This window comes from Hemiscyllium ocellatum, chromosome 1 (genome assembly GCF_020745735.1).
Source record: "Hemiscyllium ocellatum isolate sHemOce1 chromosome 1, sHemOce1.pat.X.cur, whole genome shotgun sequence".
NCBI lineage: Eukaryota > Metazoa > Chordata > Chondrichthyes > Orectolobiformes > Hemiscylliidae > Hemiscyllium > Hemiscyllium ocellatum.
The window spans coordinates 147,881,469-147,903,090 of record NC_083401.1 but is presented as its reverse complement, the minus strand read 5'-3'; the positions used below and the strand labels follow the sequence as shown (position 1 = coordinate 147,903,090).

Genomic DNA, 21,622 nt, shown 5'->3' with positions numbered 1-21,622 from the left:
CAGATCCAGTCCCCTACATTTATCCCATCACCTAACACTACGAGCAATTTAGCATGGCCAATTCACCTAACCTGCACATCCTTGGACTGTGGGAGGAAACCCACGTAGACACGGGGAGAATGTGCAAACTCCACACAGACAGTTGCCTCATGTGGGAATTGAACCCGGGTCTCTGGCGCTGCGAGACAGCAGTGCTAACCACTGTGCCACCGTGCCGCAAAAGAGATTACAGTGGGTGACAAGGCTGTCAGTGGCAGATGTGAGGGAAAGTGTTGAAATGTACTGAAGGACTGAAGAGGCAGCACAAAGGACATGCAGAGTTAATTGTGGGGGCAGTTGGGGTAGGTCGAGAGTGAGAAGTGTTGGTTAGGAAAGATTAGATTAGATTAGACTTACAGTATGGAAACAGGCCCTTCGGCCCAACAAGTCCACACCGACCCGCCGAAGCGAAACCCACCCATACCCCTACATTACCCCTTACCTAACACTACGGGCAATTTAGCATGGCCAATTCACCTGACCCGCACATCTTTGGACTGTGGGAGGAAACCGGAGCCCCCGGAGGAAACCCACGCAGACACGGGGAGAACGTGCAAACTCCACACAGTCAGTCGCCTGAGTCGGGAATTGAACCCGGGTCTTCAGGCGCTGTGAGGCAGCAGTGCTAACCACTGTGCCACCGTGCCGCCCAGGTAATATTGAAGGCGGTATTGTCTGAGGTTATTACAGCACCACTAGTCTTTTAATTGTATTCTGGAGGTGGCACTGACTTGATGGTGATCTTAGATCAGCCTGGCAGGGTCTAGTGATGCAGCCTTCTCCTGCAGGTCATCCAGGAAGAGGATACCTCTCCTCTGGACCATCCTGTTCACCAGGACCTCCAGGTTACCATTAGAGAATTGCAGTGCCACGTTTCCCTTCTCCAATATGTTCAGACGCCATCCTTAACTGGATGGGATAGCTTCAGAATTCCATTACAGTGGCCTTTTAAAGATTATAGTGGGTGCAAGGGATGTCAGTGTTTTGGTGGATATCTGCTGAGTTGATGTGGGAATGGTATGTGGTAAGTGGGATGGAAATCAGATGTGGGAGACATGAGATAGAGATGTCTCAGGTAATTAATGACATGAGTGTGGTAAACTAGAACTTAGATTAGATTAGACTTACAGTGTGGAAACAGGTACCATGTCTGATAAATGAGGTGAAGACTTTGGAAAGGATGATTAGAGACCTTCTGCTGTGCTTCCAGGGATGAAGATGACATATGTGGATAAACTGGAGAAGCTGGGGCTGTTCTCTTTAGAACAGAGAAGGCTGAGAGGAGATTTAATGAGGTGTTTTCCAAAAAAAAGCCATGACGAATTTAGATAGAGTGAAACTGTTTTCAGTGACTGAAAGATCAATAATGAGATGATAGATTTAAGGTGGTTGCCAAAATAATAAGAAGTGACATGAGGATAAACTTTTTTGGACAATTGGGATTTGGAATAGACTGTCTGATAGGCTGGTGGATCAGATTCAACAGTAGTTTACAGGAGGGAGTTAAGTAAATACTTGAAATAAGTAACTTTTCAAAGGAATGGGGAAAGAATGCCTAGATTAGTCTTTAAGAGCTGGAGTGGACCTGATGGGCTGAACAACCTAATCTATGATTCGATGTTGCAGATGATATGATATAAAATGCCCTCACAGCACCAGGGATCCAGGTTCAATTCCAGCCTTAGGTGACTGTCTGTGTGGAGTTTGCACATTCTCCCCATGTCTGCGTGGGTTTTCCCCAGGTGCTCCAGTTTCTTCCCTCATGCCAAAGATGTGCAGGTTAGATGAACTGGTTATGCCAAATAGCTACTATGTTCAGGGATGTGTAGCTTAGGTGCACTAATTAGGGGTAAATGGTTTAGGTGGGTTGCTCCTCAGAGGGTCGGTGTGGACTAGTTGGGCCAAAGGGCCTGTTTCCACACTATAGGGATTCTATAGAAAAATGCTGATATCCTGAAATGGGAGGTGTATTCTACATTTTAACAAGTGTGAAACTGCAGATTAAGTTGACAAGTTATCTGCCTCATTACCTGTCCTGAGCAATCAAAACGTTGCCCACCACCTCAAAGCAAGACACATGTTTCCAATCTTATCTCACAACAGAACTGAAGGACTGTCTGGAAAGTTACTTTAAGCTGATTGTCAGGACATGGGCATTACTAACAAGGAATGTTGTTCTTGACCTTCCTTAGTTGGCATTCTTCTTTGTCTACTGCAAGCATTTTAATAAAACTAAATACTGGGCCAAAGTCAAATGTAGATGAGACTGAGTAGGACATTAGTACACCAAATATTTTATATGACAATCTGGCAATTTTGTGACCAGGTTTATTCTTTATTTCTAGATTGTGTCCCCATTGTTCTATTTCTTAGATTACATCCTGAAAGCATAATAAATATTATTCCGTGATTGAAGTCTAATCAGCAGGAAATTCTTTCAGGCATCACCATAAGTAATTAAAATAATTTAACAGGATTTTCCAAAAAAAAGCCTAACTTGGAAAACTGTATTTAGCACAACATGGAGACAATGTGAATATGACAACTTCTTTTGGTCCCTTAATTTTGAGCTGTTACAATCCAAACAAAAGTCAAAGCTAGTCGAGAAACAATGCAAAATGCTAACAATATTCCATTACATTTTTATGTAAATTAGCAGGTGTGTGTGTGCATTCATAAACTTTTTTTTAAAACGTGGAAAATATGCGAAGTACTTTAATATGTCAGAGAGGGAGGTCATAATTAGGAGCATTAAAACTCTGGCTGGGAAAGCGAACGCAAAGTTCAACAGCATGTAGCACGCTATCCGAGAGCAACGACAATGAAACAGGTTGTGAACAGCGATTAGGAAGAAATAATATCCCGTGACAGTGCTAGCAGAGCCAAGACTTGCTGTTGATTAGGGTTCGGTTATGGAGAGTACGGAGTGGAATGACGGTCCCGCTGGGGAGGATTTCCTTTTGTACACCATCGAGGAGGAGAGGTCGAGCCTAATTTTTGAAGGCACCGCTCGGCATTGCTGTTTGAAGAGTAACTGGGAGCTGGGGGAACCAGGAAGCGACCCTGTCAACAAGTTTCTGGACAAGCCGGCAACAGGAGTCACTCAGTCAGACATGGTACGCGACTCAAACGGTAATGCATAAAAGTTTTGATGTACTTTCCTTCAAAGATTAATTGTTTTTCCGGTGACTAATAAATAGTTTCTCAATTGAAACCAAGGCCCTTAAAGAGGACTTTGCTTGTTTTGTTTCAATTAGGTGGAATCTAACCTTTTTATATATTTAAAAACTCCTTAAAGTAATTGTGCTACAATACCGCGCTATTATAGAATGCTACAACATTCTGTGCTCTGATATATAGTCATTAATGTAAATAGCAAGCACTTGTGGGCCCACGCAATAAGCCCGACTATATTCCACTTAATATTTCCCCCAACAACACCAACACAGCCAAAACATTCATTTTACCGAACATTTTTAAATCAATTTGCAAACTTTAACTTGAATCTCCACACCTTTTTTGAGTTTAACTAGACCCCTCGATTTGGAACCTGATAAAATAACTTTTCTGAAAATCTTGAATGAAACTTTCAAGGGTTTATTACGGTTACTTTGCGTTTTGACTTGCTGCGGATCAAGCAGGTTGGTCACACAGCACCTTCGCTTTCTAAAACTGTGTTGATTCCTGATAGCTATAATAATGAAATAAATTATTTCACATTGAACTGAAGTTAAGTTTGCCATTTTGTGTGCTAGTTTGTCAACTTTCTTTACAATGGATACCCATGCGCCGAATTTTAATGTTTTGTCCCAATGACTTTGGTTGTAATACCATTATTAGGATCACTCAAATGAATTTCCTATTCTCTGTCTCTATTAGTACTGTCATTTAGAAAAATCTAAGCCTGGAGATATGCTTGTTTTACAACTCTGATCTTACATCAGCCCTGAGCTTTTTTACAGTATTTTCATTTATGGAGAAAGAAAATTTATGTCACCTCAAGTGAACACTAGGAGGAAGTAATCATTTAGCATTTTTATTATTTTATCATCCTCTTCAGGTTTATGCTTGTTTTGTATGTTCAAATGTTCCAGCCTTTTCTACTGTGGTATCCTGCTATTTTACGCACTTTGGAGACAAAAAGCATATTTCCCATTTTATGCATTTAATTGACACTTCTAAATGTAATTGGCATACATTACTAAATATCTTGCTAACTTGTTGGAGCTGCTAGTTTGCATGGAACGTAATATAGAGGCTCCGGTGGTGTCTTTACACAATCCTGCCAAGGGGATGGCGGGCAAGGAAGCTGGTCTGAAAGCATCCTCTCCTGAGATAAGATGCCCAGCACCAAGGTACCAATTGCTCAAAATGAGTACCTTTTGGGTGGTGACATTCATATGCCTTACAGCAGACTGTTATGTTTGGAACTTGATCATGGCAGGAGACTCTCAAGTGACAATAGAAATGCTTCAGGGATGTACTTCATGCATCCCTAATGGTGTCAAACTTTGCCAGTTCATGGAAGTCTCTGACTTGGTGACCAATCACAATGTGAAGATGAGACTTCATTTTGAATATGCAGTGGAGAAGTGACACATCGGAGAGAGTGTTCAAAATTCCAAAGAATTCATCTACTTAATTCTCCATGCACTCTCTGTAAGAGGCAGAGTTTACGGATTGTGTAAATTGTGAGGGACTTGCCAACCATTCCAAGAACTCAACCAACCAAAGTGAAAGTAGTTTATCCTCAATCCTATGCAACTGCTCAAGAAGGAGAACAGGACAAGGCTAAATTGGAAAACTTCTGTTGGAGAAAGGGAACTTAGCCAAGTGTTAATCTTTTAATTTTCATGTGCATGGGGCAGCTGCATGTTTTAAAAGTGGATGCCTGTCATTAGTTATGAACAAATAAGGTGTATGCTGTAATTTTGACTAAAATAGTAGGGACTGTCTGTTGGCATCTGAAAAACAAGTGCTTTAAGATTTTGGAAGAAAAAAGAATAATTTTAGTGTTCCTGCATTGTAAATTAGAGAGCTGTGCTCAAAGGGTGCACCGATCAGAAATTGAGGCAGAACACTTGTGCCTATTGTCCCAACCTTTTTGCCCTGGAAAAGTAACCAATCTGTCTGTCATGTGCTGCTGGGCATAGGATGCATTTTCAGCATTTTTTTTTGATTAGATTTTTGCCTCATCCCACAGATTCTTTTTTTTTTGTGTTAAGGATTACAGTAAGCAGTGCACATTTATTTCTTGTTACACTCAATTTATAGGGAGGTCAGGAAAAAACACTTGTACAGGAAAGGAATCTGGAGTTGGGCTCACACTGGCCTTGTATTATTCACTAAGTGGGAATGCTACAATTATTGTCGATATTTGAATAGAATATCTCCTCAAAGAAATGGAAGAGGGCACAGCATCCTGCCAAGGGGATGCAAACAAAAAACCTTGGAATAGGAAGATGTGGATCAGAAAATGAGAAAGGGGAAAGAAGATGAATTTGAAAAGGAGAATTGAGAAAAATAGGGGCAAAAATGTATTCTTCCAGTAATGCTTGAAGTTGCTGCTGCATCAGGAAAATTGATTTCCCGGGAACAAGCAGCAATAATGGCTCAGCTGCATGGTTCACTTAATACTCACCATTTCTCATTAATATCAATAAAATGTGGTCTATACAGGTAGCAGTCTACATTGGTGATTTGTGAAGGGGTGTTATAGGAACAAATATTTCCCCCTGTAATATGTATTGCAGTAACTTTTATATGCCGCAGTGTCTGTTCTTACATAATACAACATGATCCATATTTTTAGTGCTTTTTCCTCTAAAGTTTTAGGAGAAGAATCAGACCCCCTGTTTGGCTGTGTCAGTGATTTTTTTTAATAGGACATTGAATAGGGATTAAAGAAGAAAGAGGCTGTTCACTCAGATCAGGGCAGCATGGTGGCTTAGTGGTCAGGGACCTCAGGGACCCGGGTGCGATTTCAGCCTCTGGCGGCTGTCTGTGTGAGTTTGCTCATTCTCTCCATGTCTATATGGGGTTCCTCCCACAATCCAAAGATGTGCAGGTGAGATGAACTGGCCATGCTAAATTGCCCATAGTGTTCAGGGATGAGAAAGTTTGGTGCATTAGTCAGGAGCAAATGTTGAGTAATAGCATAGGGGATGGGTCTGGGTAGGTTACTCTTTAGATGGTCGGTGTGGACTTGTTGGGTCAAATGGCCTGTTTCCACACTGTAGGGATTTTATGATTTTTATCATCTAAATGATTGATAAGCTTGCTGAAACTAACCGAATTTACAGTCATAGGGTCATAAAGGTGTACAGCATGGAAACAGAGCCTTCGGTCCAACTTGTCCATGCTGACCAGATATTCTAGATAAATCTAATCCCATTTACCAGTGTTTGGCCTATATCTGTCTCAACCTTTCTTATTCATATACCCATACAGATGCCTTTTAAATGTTGTAACTGTACCAGCCTTCTCCATTTCCTCTGGCAGCTCATTCCATGTACGCACCACTATCTGCGTGGAAAAGTAGCCCCTTAAGTCCCATTTAAATCTCTCCCCTCTCACCTTTTAAATCTATGTTCTCTAGTTTTGGACTCGCCCACCCCAGGGAAAATCACCTTGTCTATTTACCCTATCAATGCCCTTCATGATTTTAAAAACCTCTATAAAGTAACCCCTCAACTTCCAGTACTGCAGGGAAAATAGCCCCAGCCTATTCGGATCAAACCCTCCAACCCTGACAACATCCTTGTAAATCTTTTCTGAATCCTTTCAAGTTTCACAACGTCCTTCCGATAGGAAGGAGACCAAAATTGCATGCAATGGTTCGGTCACATTTAGAACAATGTCCTGTACAGCTGCAACATGACCTCCCAACTCCTATACTTAATGCATTGACCCAAAAAGGCAAGTATACCAAACGCTGCCTTCACAATCCTATCTACCTGAGACTCCACTTGCAAGGAACTATCAGCCTGCACTCCAAAGTCTCTTTGTTCAGCAATGCTCCCCAGGAAATTACATTTGTCTTTCCAAAGTACAGGACCTCACATTTATCTAAATTAAACTCCATCTGTCACTACGTGGCCCACTGGCCCTTCTGATCAAGATCCCTATTTGATCAAGATTCTATGTTCTCATCCAAATCATTTCTATAAATGACAAAAAGCAGTGGACCCAGCACTGATCTTTGTGGCACACCTCTGGTCACAGGTCTCCAGTCTGAAGAGTAACCCTCCACCACCACCATCCTCTGTCTTCTAACTTCAAGTCAGTTCTGTAACCAATAGCTAATTCTCTCTCTTCTATGCTAACTAGTCTATCATGAGGAACGTTGCCAAATGCTTTACTGAAGTCCATATAGATCATGTCCACCGCTCTACCCTCATAAATAGTCTTGATTACTTTCTCTTGATTACTACTTCAAAAATAGTCTATCAAGTTTGTGAGACACTATTTCCCATGCCCAAAGCAATGTTAACTATCCATAATCAATTCTTGCTTTTCCAAATACATGTAAATCCTGTCCTCAGGATTCCCTCCAACAACATGCCCACCACTGATGTCTGGCTCACCAATCTATAGTTCCCTGGCTTTTTCTTACCACCTTTCTCAAACAGTGGCACCATGTTAGCCAACTTCCAGTCTTCTAGCACCCAACTTGTGGCAATTGAAGATCCAAATATCTCAGCGAGGGACCCAGGAACTGCTTTCCACAGAGTTCTAGAGTACATCTGATCAGGTTCCGGGAATTTATCCACTTTTATGTATCTTAAGTTGTCCAGATCACTACATCTGTAATATGGGCATTTTTCAAGATTTTTCACTATTTATTTCCCCATGTTCTATATCTTTCATATCCTTCTTCACAATAATCGCAGATGCAAAATACTTGATTAGATTAGATTAGACTTAGTGTGGAAACAGGCCCTTCGGCCCAACAAGTCCACACCGACCCGCCGAAGCGAAACCCACCCTTACCCCTACATTTACCCCTTACCTAACACTACGGGCAATTTAGCTTGGCCAATTCACCTGACCCGCACATCTTTGGACTGTGGGAGGAAACCGGAGCACCCGGAGGAAACCCACGCAGACACGGGGAGAACGTGCAAACTCCACACAGTCAGTCGCCTGAGTCGGGAATTGAACCCATTTCCCCCATCTCCTGAGGTTCCACACGTAGGTGGCCTTGCTGATCTTTAAGGGACCCTATTCTCTCCCTAGTTACCCGTTTGTCCTTAATGTATTTGTAGAGTACCTTTGGATTCTCCTTAACCCTATTTGCCAAAGCTATCTAATGCCCTCTTTTTACCCTCCTGATTTCCCTCTTAAGTATTCTCCTACTGCCTTGATATGTTTCTAAGGATTCATTCATTCTCTGCTGTCTATACCTGATGACATAGGCTTCCTTTTTTTCTTGACCCAAGTCTCAATATATCTAGTCATCCAGTACTCCTTACACCTACCAGCCTTGCCCTACACCCTAACAGGAACATGCTGTCTCTGGAAAATCATTGTCTCTTTTTTTTTTGAAGGCTTCCCATTTTTCAGCTGTCTCTTTACCTGCAAGCATCCACCCCCAATCAACTTTTGAATGTTCATGCCTAATACTGTTAAAATTGGCCTTTTTCAATTTTAGAATTCTAAATTTTAGATCCAGTTTATCCTTTTCTATCACTATTTTAAAATGAATATAGTTAAGGTTACTGGCCTCTGTCTTTTGACACACTTTCCTCTCTGGCTTGTCCTGAAGGTTTTGACTTCTTATTAAGAAATGATATTTGTGCTGCAATATCTTGTCAAGATCTGACCCATCCATAAGATGGAAAGACATGTTAATGTTTTAGCTATGGGCCATTTATTGGGCCTCGTCAGGGCAGCCTCAATGAAGAAACTGCACTCAAAACAGAAACCTCTTTTCTGTCACCAATTGTGAATGGGTGTGTTGTTTATTTCCAACACTTGGCCTTTCCAGGAGCTTTTCAAAGTTTTATCTTCAACTTCCACAAGTGACCGTTCTACTGTGTGATTCTAGATAGTGGTGACAAGCTAGTTGAATGTATGGTTTTCGTAACTGCACTTGGTGATGCCTTTGGCTTTCATCCACATACATGAGCAGTTACATGGTCAGTGATCTGAAACAGAAATATGCGGGTGTCGATTTCACTCCCTCAGCAAATGGCACTGAGAACCAATTAATATTTATGTCACTCTGATGCGAGCTAACTAGTAGAATGCATCAAAGTGAAAGTTACTACTTTTCTGCGCAAAGATATCTCAAATGTAACTGACCCAAAGATGAAATCACTGATTTTGAATTTGCCCAAAATTGCCATTATTACTTATAAAGATTACCACAATAAAGCAGAAAGCAACACAGTGGCTCAGTGGTTAGCACTGCTGCCTCACAGTACCAGGGACCCTCGATTGTTTCAAGCCTTTGGTGACTGTCTGGGTGGAGTTTGCACTTTCTCCCCATGTCTGAATGGGTTTCCTCCAGGTGCCTCCAAAGATGTACAGGTTAGGTGAATTGGCCACACTAAATCGCCCATAATGTCCAGGGATGTGTAGGTTGGGTGCAATAGTCAGAGGTGTATATAGGGTAGGAGGAATGAGTCTGGTTGGGTTACTCTTCAGCCCAACAAGTCCACACCGACCCTCAAAGGATCTGTTTCCACACTGTAGCGATTCTATGATCTTATGATCAATGCTGTGCTTTCATTGCAATGATTGCTATTCATATAGCAATCAATTTTGGTACTACCTATTGTGTGCATTCTAGATGGAAAACACCTTTTTTGCTTGAGTGGGGAAATGACTCTGTTTCAGATTGCTGCACTGCCCAGTTCTGGAGCAATAGAGGACACAGGTATTATTTAGGAATTTTAAAGTTCACTGATAATAATGAATTCAATTTTCTAAATGTAAGCAAAACTATACAAAAATGTGCCTGCCATTTGAAAAAATTACAATATATGTGCAATTTCCTAATTGTGTACACTTGACAGAGTCCCTGAATCTGGGAAGTCCTTGCATAGGTAAAAAAATCTTCAATTACAGGAGAAGACTGTAAACAAACGATTTGTTTATTTACATTTATCATCAATTATTCTGAATCGGTTGGACCTAAATCCACACTTCTGAAGGTAAAAGGCACTGCTGAAATCTTGTGTTTTTTTTTCTTCCCCCTTCCTCTTCTACCTTTTCTGCCATTATTTCATTTTATTCTGTCATTCACTTTCCAAAGATGTGCAGGTCAGATGAATTGGCAATGCTGAATTGCCCATAGTGTTAGGCGCATTAGTCAGAGGGAAATGGGTCTGGGTAGGTTACTGTTTGGAGGGTCGGTGTGGACTTGTTGGGATCAAGTGCCTGTTTCCACACTGTAGGGGATCTAATCAAACTCCCTTTTTGTCTTCTGGCAATGATCAATTGAGCAAAGAGCATTGAGAATATTAGCAGTTAGTGAATGGGTTAAAGTGAAAAGGATGATGCAAGTGTTGATGAAAGAAGTTTGAATTTGCTTAGTAAACAGGAAATATTTGTTCTGTAGAAGGAGTTCATAGCTCTACATTCAAGTTAATCATCAGTATCCGTCAGGATAAGAAGCTGAAGTGCTCAGCGTCTTCAGGAGGGATATCTATCCTTTTTCCGTAGTCAGCAAAATCTGAAAACATTGTTCTAATTGTTGGAGGCTGAGTTAATGCAGGATTTGAACTTTGCCTTTGTAGTAGAATGACGTGTCAGATTAGAGTGAAGGAGAAGTAAATATTTGTGTTACGTCAATTCGAGTTCCAAACAAAAAGCCAGAATACTTGATACCTTAGCTGAAATCCAGGGCCTTAAAATCACTAGGTTTTCCAGAGTGAGACATACAGTAGACAGTTACATTAATGGATAACTTTAAACTGACCAAATTTATTTTTTGTATAAGTTGTGTGCAGTTGTTTGGAGTCATTAATATAGAATTTTTAAAATGTAATTGCCAAGGATTGCAAATGTTTTCCTTTTGTGCCCCACCCCCACTTACCTAAACACGTTAGTTTGTTTTTGAATTGGTGCCTCATGGTGACAACGGCCTTCATATAATTAAAGTAAATGGCTAAAGTTCTAAAGAAAAACCTGATAGTTAACATTCCAGCAGCAACTATGCTGCCATTCATGGAAGTGCTTTAGATTAGTTGCCCTTGACAATGGTTAAAACACCTGATCAGTCAAATTTAGAATAATTTAATAATTAAAATAAAATAATCGATAGCTTTAATGTGATTTTTGTTAAAACCACACAGTAAATATTTTCTATTGAAACAGTCTTCAGTTATGATTACAGAATGGAGCTGAAAATTCCCAATATGACTCCCTGAAAAGAGAAAATTGGGAATAGAAGCTAAAGTTGGCTTTTTAATCCTTCGAGCCTGTATATCCATTCAGTGAGATCATTGCTGATCTTCAGTCTCTCCTTTAGCCTCATTTACTAATTTCAATCGTTCAAGTCTTTAGAAATCAAAAATATAGCTATTTCAGTTTTGAATAAAAGTAATGACTGAGCATCAAACGCTGCCTGAGGCAAAGGTTCATAAGGCCGTTGAATGAACACTTTCACCTGATTCCAGTACAAAATGGCTGCACTCTTCAAACATGATTGCAACCTCTAGTTCTATTCTCCTCAGAGTGGGGAATATCCTTCCAGTATCCATCTTGTCAAGGCTATTAATTTTAAGTAAGTTTGATTTATTGTTGTCATGTACCAAGACACAGCGAAATGTTTGTTTAGGATCTCATAGAGGCAGGTCGTACCATATCGAGTGCATCAGGGCAGTAGCAGCATATAGTGTTACTGCCGCAGAGATCGCCCCCATTACTGCCGTGCAGAGGGATGGGAGGGGGAGGTATCACCCCCATTACTACCGTGCAGGTCTGTTCAAAAGTCTGATAAGTGGGGAAGGAGTTGTTCTTCATATGTGTGTTTCTTAGATTCTCTCATTCATTCTTCTAAATGCATGTGAGTATAATCTATTCAATCTTCCATCACTGACAATTGTCTCAACCCAAGAATCAATCTAGTGAACGCTTGGCTCTCTAAGGCAATTAGATCCTTCCTTCAATAAAGGAAACTAGGACTATACATGGTACTTGATGTGTAGCATCCCCAAGATGTTTTGCTTCTTACACTTGGACTCCAGTCCAATTGCCATATCATTTACCGTCCTAACTTTTTGGCTGTACCTGCACAGCAATTTTCTGTGATTATTATACAAGGTCACTCTAAATACCAACTTTACCCTTTATCTCTCCATTTTGAAAAAAACTGGTGAACTCATACTTGCAGCACCTCTCCAGCTAAACTTGTTTGAATGAGAATGACCTGCTATTCCCATTCACTGTGCTAACCCATCCTGTGCATGCATTTTTTTGTCTCCAATCCCACGAACTGTAATAACTTCCAATGCCATGTTGAGTGTTTTTGTCATTTGTAATATACTTGGATTTTCAGATTCTACCCTATCCACCGCCACCCCCCCCCCCCCCCCCCCCAACCACACCCCATTTCATTCATTCAACCTCTTAAAATGCTTTATCAAACATATTTTCCTATACTTAAAACCAGATAAAGGAAGGTCATGGCGCCCTTTTTTTAAAAATTTAAACCTTGATCAGTTGCAACATTTTCTTTCGGCTTTTATTTTTATTTTTAAACACATGTCACAGTTTTAATTAATCTTGGGTAGTCAGACCAACAGCAAAGGAGAACTAATTCTAACGCTCTTTTGGAGTTAAGAGGATGAAATCTTGTTACCAACTACTATGGACAATAATACTAAAACATGTCTTCAAGCATAGATGTAAACAAAGGTAATGAACTTATAGATGTGAGGAGTGGTATCTAGTAATGCAGGAAAGTAAAGGCAAATTCATTAACAAAACCTAAGAGTCCTTTGGTTACAAAGATGAAAAAAATCTGCATTGAACTGTTCGGTTGTTGTCCCATTTGTTTTGCAGTTGCAGTTAATAATGTTCTCCATGTTACTTTTCACTGTCACTGGTATCTGTGATTGAAACAGAGAGCACCCAGTATTCTTGCTATTATTAGTTCATGTTGCTCTAATTGCTCAAAGGTTGCTGTTAATGCATTGTCTTGGCTTGTCAGATGCCCTATTAGGTTGGCAGTGTGCTCTATGAAGTTATTATTAGTTCATGGAAATCTTGAGTACTGAAGTCAAGTGATGAAAATCGAATATTGATAGTCCATTTTCACTATTATTGTAACACCATTCATACCTCCACATTGACTGCCTAAATGTATAATAGTTTCCAATCAACTCTGTTCCACATCTTCTATTCTAACAATTTCCTTTTGATGTCTGTCAAGCTACCTTGTAATTCATTGTTTTCTCTGTCCTTCCTTTCTTTGGGGCTTAGATTCAAGGGGAATAATGAATATTTAAAAGTAGTGCATCCATTACATTAGCCAGAGCCAAAATGGTTTTGTGAATGGGAAATAACGTTCAACAAATTTGCTCAAATTCTTTTTGAGTCTAGAACAAGCATAGATGATTAAGGGGAACCACTTTTGTAGTGTATTTTGATTTCTTTTATTTTGATAAGGTGCCAGAAAAGGTTATTGTACAAGGTAGGGCCTCATAGTTTTGGAGGAAATGTTTCCGGTTGGGGATTGCTTAATGCACAGAATACAGAGTGAGGATTAATGGGTCGTTTTTCAAATTGGGAAGATGTTACTAGCAGAGTGCCACAAGGATCAGTCACAGGGACTCAATTATTTAGTCATCTATATTGATTACCTTGATGGCCGTGTATAGTAATTCCAAACTTGTCAATAATACAAAAATAGAAGAAAGTGAGGCCTGCAGATGCTGGAGATCAGAGCTGAAAAAGTGCAGCAGGTCAGGCAGCATTCAAGGAGCAGGAGAATCGACGTTTCGGGCATGAGCCCTTCTTCAGGAATGAGGAAAGTGTGCCCAGCAGGCTAAGATAAAAGGTAGGGAGGAGGGACTTGGGGGAGGGGCATTGGAAATGCGATAGGTGGAAGGAGGATAAGGGGAGGGTGATAGGCTGGAGTGGGTGTGGGGGTGGAGAGGTCAGGAAGAAGATTGCAGGTTTGGAAGGTGGTGCTTAGTTCGTGGGTTGGGACTGAGACAAAGTGAGGGGCGGGGAAATGAGGAAACTGGAGAAATCTGAGTTCATCCCTTATGGTTGGAGGGTTCCTAGGAGGAAGATGAGGCGCTCTTCCTCCAGCTGTTGTGTTGCTATGGTCTGGCGATGGAGCAGTCCAAGGACCTGCATGTCCTTGGTGGAGTGGGAGGGGGAGTTGAAGTGTTGAGCCACGGGGGGTGGTTGGGTTGGTTGGTCCGGGTGTCCCAGAGGTGTTCTCTGAAACATTCCGCAAGTAGGTGGCCTGTCTCCCCAATATAGAGGAGTAAATGATGTGTGTGTGGAGGTGCAGGTGAATTCACCTGCACCTCCACACACACCATTTACTGCACCCGATGTGGCCTCCTCTATATTGGGGAGACAGGCCGCCTACTTGCGGAACGTTTCAGAGAACACCTCTGGGACACCAGGACCAACCAACCCTAATTTCTTTTGCACTATGTACTGTGTAGCAAGCCCTGTTAAACTCTAGCATTCGTCCCAGTGCATGTTGAATTTTAGTCCCACTGATTTCTGCAGTACTGCTTATTCACTTTTTATACAAGTTTCTATAGGTTTTTCAATCTTTCTTGTCTCTTGGTGCACTTTGGATTTGGTAATGTGTAGTGAGGCAGACTGAATACATGATCAGAGCAACAGATCATTTCGGGAGTAGTGACAGTAACGTTGTTTTAACTGTGAAAGGGTGCAAAATTTGGTTGTGAACAACTGTGATAATCTTTTAAATAAGGATAATTATGTTGGGAAGCAGGCAGAGGTGATTGTAATGGACTACAAAAGGAGTTTAACAGAAGAGACAATTGGACAATGACTGACATTTAAGAAAACAATTCATGGTTCACAACGAAGATATATCTCACTGAGGAAGAAGGATTCTAGGAAGGGGTAAACCAACTATGGTTATGGTTAGGGATCGATAAGTGAAAAATATCTTGTGGCAAAGATTAGTAGTAAACCACAGTTTTGGGAAAGTTTTAAAAATCTACAAAAGATGACCCAAAAAACGAAGGAGGATAAAATAAATTGAGGGTACACTGGCAAGTCTAATCAATATGGACAGTAAGAGTTCCTTTTTAAATGTATGTAAAGGAAGAATAAGGCCAATGTGAACATAGGCCCTTATAGAATGAGGCTGTGGAATAAATTAATGGGTAACCAGGAAACTGCACATTGGATGAATAAGTATTTTGCATCAACCTTCATGATTGGGAACATTAATAGTTTCCTGGAAATATTTGCTCATCACAGGATGAAATTGGGAGAGGAATTAAATAATAATTATTAGTAGTTTCCCTGATCTTATTTTTCCTCTGAAGCTAAAGGCCAATATATTGCTTAAACTTGATATGTTGCATCCTCGGATATTAAAGGAAGTAGTTGCAGAGATAATGGATGTACAGGAAGTAATCTTTCAAAAATCCTTAGATTCCGAAAAGCTCCCAGAGGCGTAGAACATGGCATATGTAACAGCCTGATTGAAAAACAGAGAAAGTGGGAAGGGATAGAGAACAATTAGCTCAACATCTTCCCTTTGGCAGATGTTAAAGTAAATTTATGAAGGATATAATAGTAGAGCATTTAGAAATACATATATTCAAGCAGAATCAGCTTAGCTATGAAGTGGAAATTACATCTGACAAATTTATTGTAATTCTTCCAAGTGTAGCAAGCAAGATAGATAACTGGCACCAGTGGTTTTCCAAAAGATGCTTGATAAGGTACCCCACATAAGGTTACTTAAGATAAAAGCCTATAGTCTTGGAGGTAGTAGTACAGTGGCATTTAGAGAGTTGACTCTCTGATGGCGAATTGAGGTAAAGGGAACATTTTTAAGGTGGTACTAGGGGAGTTTCACATCCATCAGTGATGGGACTACAATTATTTAAATATATATTAGCAACTTGAATAAAGAAAGTGAATGTACTATTGCCAAGTTTGCAAATGACAAAGATAAGTGGGAAGGCAAGTGGTGAGAATGACTGAGTTTACAGTGGGATATAGACAAGTTAAATGAATGTGCAAAGTCTTGGCAGAGAGCATAGAGGAGCTGAATATTATTTAAATGGGGAAAGAGCACAAAGCTACAGCACAGGGGATCACAAGAGGATAGCATCCTAGTTTAGGTAATAAGGAAAGAATTTGGATTATTGCTTCTTATTTCAAAGGGAATTTGGTATAAAATTGGGGAAGCCTTGCTAAAGCTTAAAAAAAGGTCACTCCATCAGGCCACAGCTGGAATAATGTCAACAGTTTTTGTCCCCTTGTCGAAGGAAAGATCTATTGGCATTGGACTTGGTCCAGAGAAAGTTCACTAGGTTGATTTTCTAGGTATGGAGGGATTTTCTTATGAAAAGACATTGAAATAGATTGGGCTTGTACTCAGTGGAGTCTAGAAGAATGAGAGGAGATCTTATTGAAATACATAAGATTCTTTGGGAGGTTAATAGGGTAAATGTGGAAAGATAGTTTCCCCTTATGGTAGAGCATAGGATCAGCGGTCATAATCTCAGATTAAGGGGTCACCTATTTGAAGTGGGATGAGGAGGAATCTTTTGAGGTTACTGACTCCATTGAATACTGTAGATGACTGTTCAAGCTGGGCTGTCAAATACATTTAAAGTTGAGATAGAGGGATTTGTAATCAGTAAGTGAATTTTGAGTTATGGAGTTAAAGCAGGAAAGTGGAGTTGAAGATTATCATATCAGCCATGATCTTGTTGAATGGTGGGGCAGGATTGATGGGGCCAAATGGTTTACTTCTGCTCCTGCATCTTATGTACTTGACTAAGTATCTTTGCCCAAAGTCTCCAAGGCAGGCACAATTCTTTAAAGATATAGGATCATTGGAGGCACCTCCCATGCATCAACCTATTGAATGAGGTTAGAAACTGTGCAGCAGTAAGCCCGGTCTGCAAGAGAATGTCCCTTGGTCCCTTGGGCATCACCTCAGCATGCAGGAGGCCCAACAGTGTTCCCATAGGACTTTCTGATCTAGAAATTGTTTTTGTTCCCCAGCTATAGCTTCTGCCTGAGTTTTGTTTGTGCTGATTCTGTAATTGCAGGGCCCAATGAAGAATTTGTGCCTGGGGAAAAAAAATCTGGTTAAGACTTGGTTCTTTCAAAACACTAAACCTAGTCCCAGATTTGGAACATTTTATGGTGTTTTTTCTTGTTTGGCAACATTTGCTGTCTTACTCTGTATTCTGAGAGTAAGCTAATTAATTAAAATTAAGTAAACATTTTGCATTCTAGAAAACTGCACATTCCGATCATAAATAATTACAAATCGCAAATTGTTTAAATGATTTCTTTCTGTGAAATGCCAGTAAATTACAGACTGTATTTGTTTCAGGGAAGTCATCCTTCTATTCGTCCATAAAATCCTCAGATTATTGGACTGATCCTTCACGCAACTTGGTGGATTCCAGTACAGCTTCGACAACAAGAAAGCAAGGAGGCCCAGATGAATGCTAAATACCCAAATATAAATCCACATTTGCTCGGACCCTGGGGTTAACTCCTATTGTATAGTGCAGGGTTGAGACTGTTGGGAGTGAAGTTGAATGTGAAATGACAAGATCAGTTCCTTGCCCTTGGATAATGGCTGCAAGTCATATTCGGGCATTGGAACATGCAAAAGATCCCCTAATATGTAAAAATCCATTCACCAGGGATTTCCCACAGTTTTTTGCCTCCTGACCATTGGTTGTTAATTCAGGTCAAAGCAAGGTACTGGTGTCTAGATCAATGCACTGCTGAAAGTTGGGCCAAAAGGTGTGTTCCAGACCTAGGTGAGGAACGTTGCAGAGTTTAACTTGGTGTTTTGATCAAAGAGCTTAATTCCGATGGGCCTGCAAATTTTGTAATCTGTTTTGCTTACTTTCCATTGTGGTGCTAGGCACTAAACTTGACAGTTAGTTTAATGTGATTTTTAGGTAATGACCTGATTCCTAGATAGGCCATCAGGTCAGGGTCTAAATCCACTAGTAATGTACAAGTCTTGGTCTGCTATAGTTTCAAAGCAGAGCAAGACTGACAAGTTTTGGCCCGTCTCTGAGTGATTATTAAAAGCTAGTATCGGAACAATTCAACCTTTTTGTTAAATGACTGAATGAATTACTTTGAGGTACAATTGATTGACAAATAAAGTGAACATTGTTTAAATCAGTTGGCCTGCCAGATGGCTTCTGAACAATGCTAAAAGTGTAGGCTCAATTTCATGCAACAGCTGAGGTCACTATGAATGTCCTGCCTTCTCAATCTTGCCCCTCGCCTGAGGTATGATGACCTTTGGGTTAAAATTAACACAATTCATCGTTTTCTTATGAAAGAGCACCCTATGATTCTTTAGGACTTTGACGGCTTTGCTGTAAAGTAATCCTAATCTGGTTGTCAGTGCAAAAAAAGGCAGCAAATGGTAGAAATATGAAATAAAAAGATGATATCATTTAAATACACGGCACTTGCAATCGCTGTGAAGAGAAACAATAAAGCAATTTTTGAACTCCACCTTCAAGGATCTGTCTAAGAGCACATCAGGAATTTGAATGTAGGTTTAATTTGAATGGAAAGCTGAGGGTTTGGTTGATTTCCTGATATAAGGTGATGGTGGACAATGCTTTCTGCTGTGATTTGGCACAGTAAAACTGTTCCTACAGGCTAATGTTATTAGATGTTAGAATTATGAGGTTGTTGTTGTTGTTGTTGTTGTTGTTTATAAGCTGTTAATGACAGCACAATTTTGGTAGTCAGTGCAAAGCAAGGGGGCTTTCCTACTAACTTGAAAAGAAGCTGAGAAATCCAGCTGTTTTGTGGTGAGATGTGGTGTGAGCATTAGTCCTTTCAACGTACAATTGATGGCTCTGCAGCTTAATGAAAATTCCCAGTGTTTAGCTGCAGTGATCTCAAGATGTCTAAGCAGCCAAATACATTAAAGTGTTTTCATGGCAGCAAATCAGGAAATGAAAAACTTTCTTTAATAAAGCAAAACCAAACTAGGAACATTTCCCTGGGCAAAGGTGAAATCTGAAATATAGTGAAAAGTCTTAAGACAATAATCAAAATGGTGATATTTGACACCATTCCATTTTGGAGGCCAGATCAGCAATAGTTGTTACCCAGATCATCATCTAAACTCCCATTGAATAAAAGGTAAATTGATGTGGATTTCCAAACAGTGGCAAAGGAAACATCCCACCAAATGATTTCATGGGCTCTGGTTGGATTTATGTAATGGGCAAAGAGAAACATGTGGAGGGATAGTGACAGGCAGTGGAACGTTGCCATTCTTGGAAAGAATAACACTTTTTTTAAAAAGAGAATTTTTCTAATGACTAACATACAGAATTCAAGTCTAGGTTTCATGTTTAAGACTTTAACTGTAAAACAGAAACTGAAAGTAAGATTGACTAAAATATTCAAATAAAAGCGCAATAATGCAGATGCTGGAAATCTGAAAACAAACAGGAAGTGTTGCAGAAACTCAACAGGTCTGACAACATTCATGAGAGTTGTTTCAAGACTGATTCGACTCTTCAGTTCTTCAGAATTTAAAAATAATTCTTAATAAGAAACTAATAAACTACAGAAAAGGTATTCCTTGTTTACTTCAGAACACAACTGCAAACCACACACCATGCTTATGCATATCTATAGAAATGAACTACTTTGTATTAAAGGACACAGTTTAGCATGAAACTTCACAAAACGTTTATGTTTGAGGATTTCTGTTTTCCTCTATATTTACTGTCAGATTCCGAGAGCTGATGCTGCTGATGATGAATGGTGGTGGTTTGCAGTGAAAGCACTTGCAAATTTTAAGCTATTGTGTTTAGAAGGATTGCACAAACTCATGATATTTTTCTATTCAATGCATTCCAGTACAGGGTCCATTAGAAGAAAATGAGGCAACCGTTTCACTTTCTGAAGAACCATCACATGATTCAACAGCCATAGGATATTGGGAAACAGGTGAGAATGATCCACAATTATGCGGTAGCAGTTACAATGTGCGTATGCTCCATAAATGTATTTGAACTATTATAAAACTGAAACCTTGCATACTGAACTTTCACAACACTGTACTACCTCCTGTAGAATGTGTGACAATACTTTAAAAAGGTTTTTGTCCTTTTCTTTTGGAAGAGAGGTTGTAAAAGGCAGAAGAAGTGCTGAAGGGTCTAGTTTAACAATGGAAGGGGAGTAGTCAGTTCTCCCAGTTCAGTTTATTTCTATCTTCTTTTTAGCTATAGCCGTCACAAGATATGAGTCCAGGGAGTTGCGAATCTCAGTCAGGAACTCCATTGACTTTCTTTTAAAATCTCTCTCTCTCTGGATGGTGCTTCCTCCTGCCTGTAAGAATTTGTTTGAATTTACCTTTTTGCCAAGGGGTGTGTTCATGGGATGTTACTATATTGGAACAGTTAATTAGTGATAGTTGCTATATCAGGTTGGTTAAGTTTTCCAGTTGTTCTTCTAAATTCTGCTCTCTTTTGTTCGTATTTCAACTGTAGTGTAAATAAATTCTGTTTTGCTTAAAGCCAAGTGGTTTGACCAGTTGCATCTTACCTGGAACACCCACTACACATCTGCCTTTAAATTAAAAAAAAAAATTAGGGACAAGATTACATACTTGAAGTATTTTGAGGGGCTCTGGTCTGGTCGATAACAACTCTAAGTATTCATGTATGGAGACTTGTGTAGTAAATTCTTCCCTGAATTACTTGTTGTTGAATAGGTAAATACATTATCAAGAGAACTGTTCCAAATTTCTCTCATAAATAAAATTGCACCTGAATTCTCAACTTTAAATTCCCCATCAGTTCCTTTTATCGCAAGTCACTACTTCCTCTCTTAATAGGGTCAAAAGTTTATTGAAAACGCCTCTTTCCCACAGTTGCCAGAACGAGTCCACAATGATTAATTGCTCCCACCATAATGGGTAAGAGCTGCAGGAAACTATCCGTGTGGCAGGTGTCACATTGAGGAAATTTTCAAAATAAAAAGTCTTGAATTGGACATTGCTGGCAAAGCTGGCATTTACGGTCTACTTTCAGTTTCCCTTGAGAAGACGGTTATGCAGAACTTCCCAAACTGTGAGTGACACTGAGGTTTTGGAGTAATCCTTTCCAATGCAGCAAAAGCTGGCATACAGCTCAGACTGACTTGTGATAGCTAAAAGGCATTCGTAAGTCTGTTTTTGTGGCTGAGCAGACTGGTCTCTGTGGTTCAGTTGCTGCTGCTGCTCCTTTGAATGGGGAGGCATTTTTTTTTTGTTTATTGGAAAATCTCCGCTTTTTAACCATCTACCACTAACCCCCATCTCAATGTAGGAGTTGGTAGGGAGGATGTGGGAGTGAGATGTGGAGGTGGAAGGGGAGATATAGGATTAGCAGAGATG

General features: G+C 40.1%; 1 protein-coding gene across 1 annotated transcript in view; it reads left to right on the top strand.

Annotated features, from left to right (window-relative positions):
* The first annotated feature begins 2,775 nt into the window (after positions 1-2,775).
* Positions 2,776-21,622, top strand: part of LOC132816837 (SH3 domain and tetratricopeptide repeat-containing protein 1) — an 86,513-nt gene continuing 67,666 nt past the window's right edge. The window contains exons 1-2 of the mRNA XM_060826816.1: positions 2,776-3,171; positions 20,104-20,193. Coding sequence (XP_060682799.1) covers positions 2,952-3,171; positions 20,104-20,193 — 310 coding nt within the window. The 5' untranslated portion in view covers positions 2,776-2,951. The remainder of the gene's footprint in view (positions 3,172-20,103; positions 20,194-21,622) is intronic.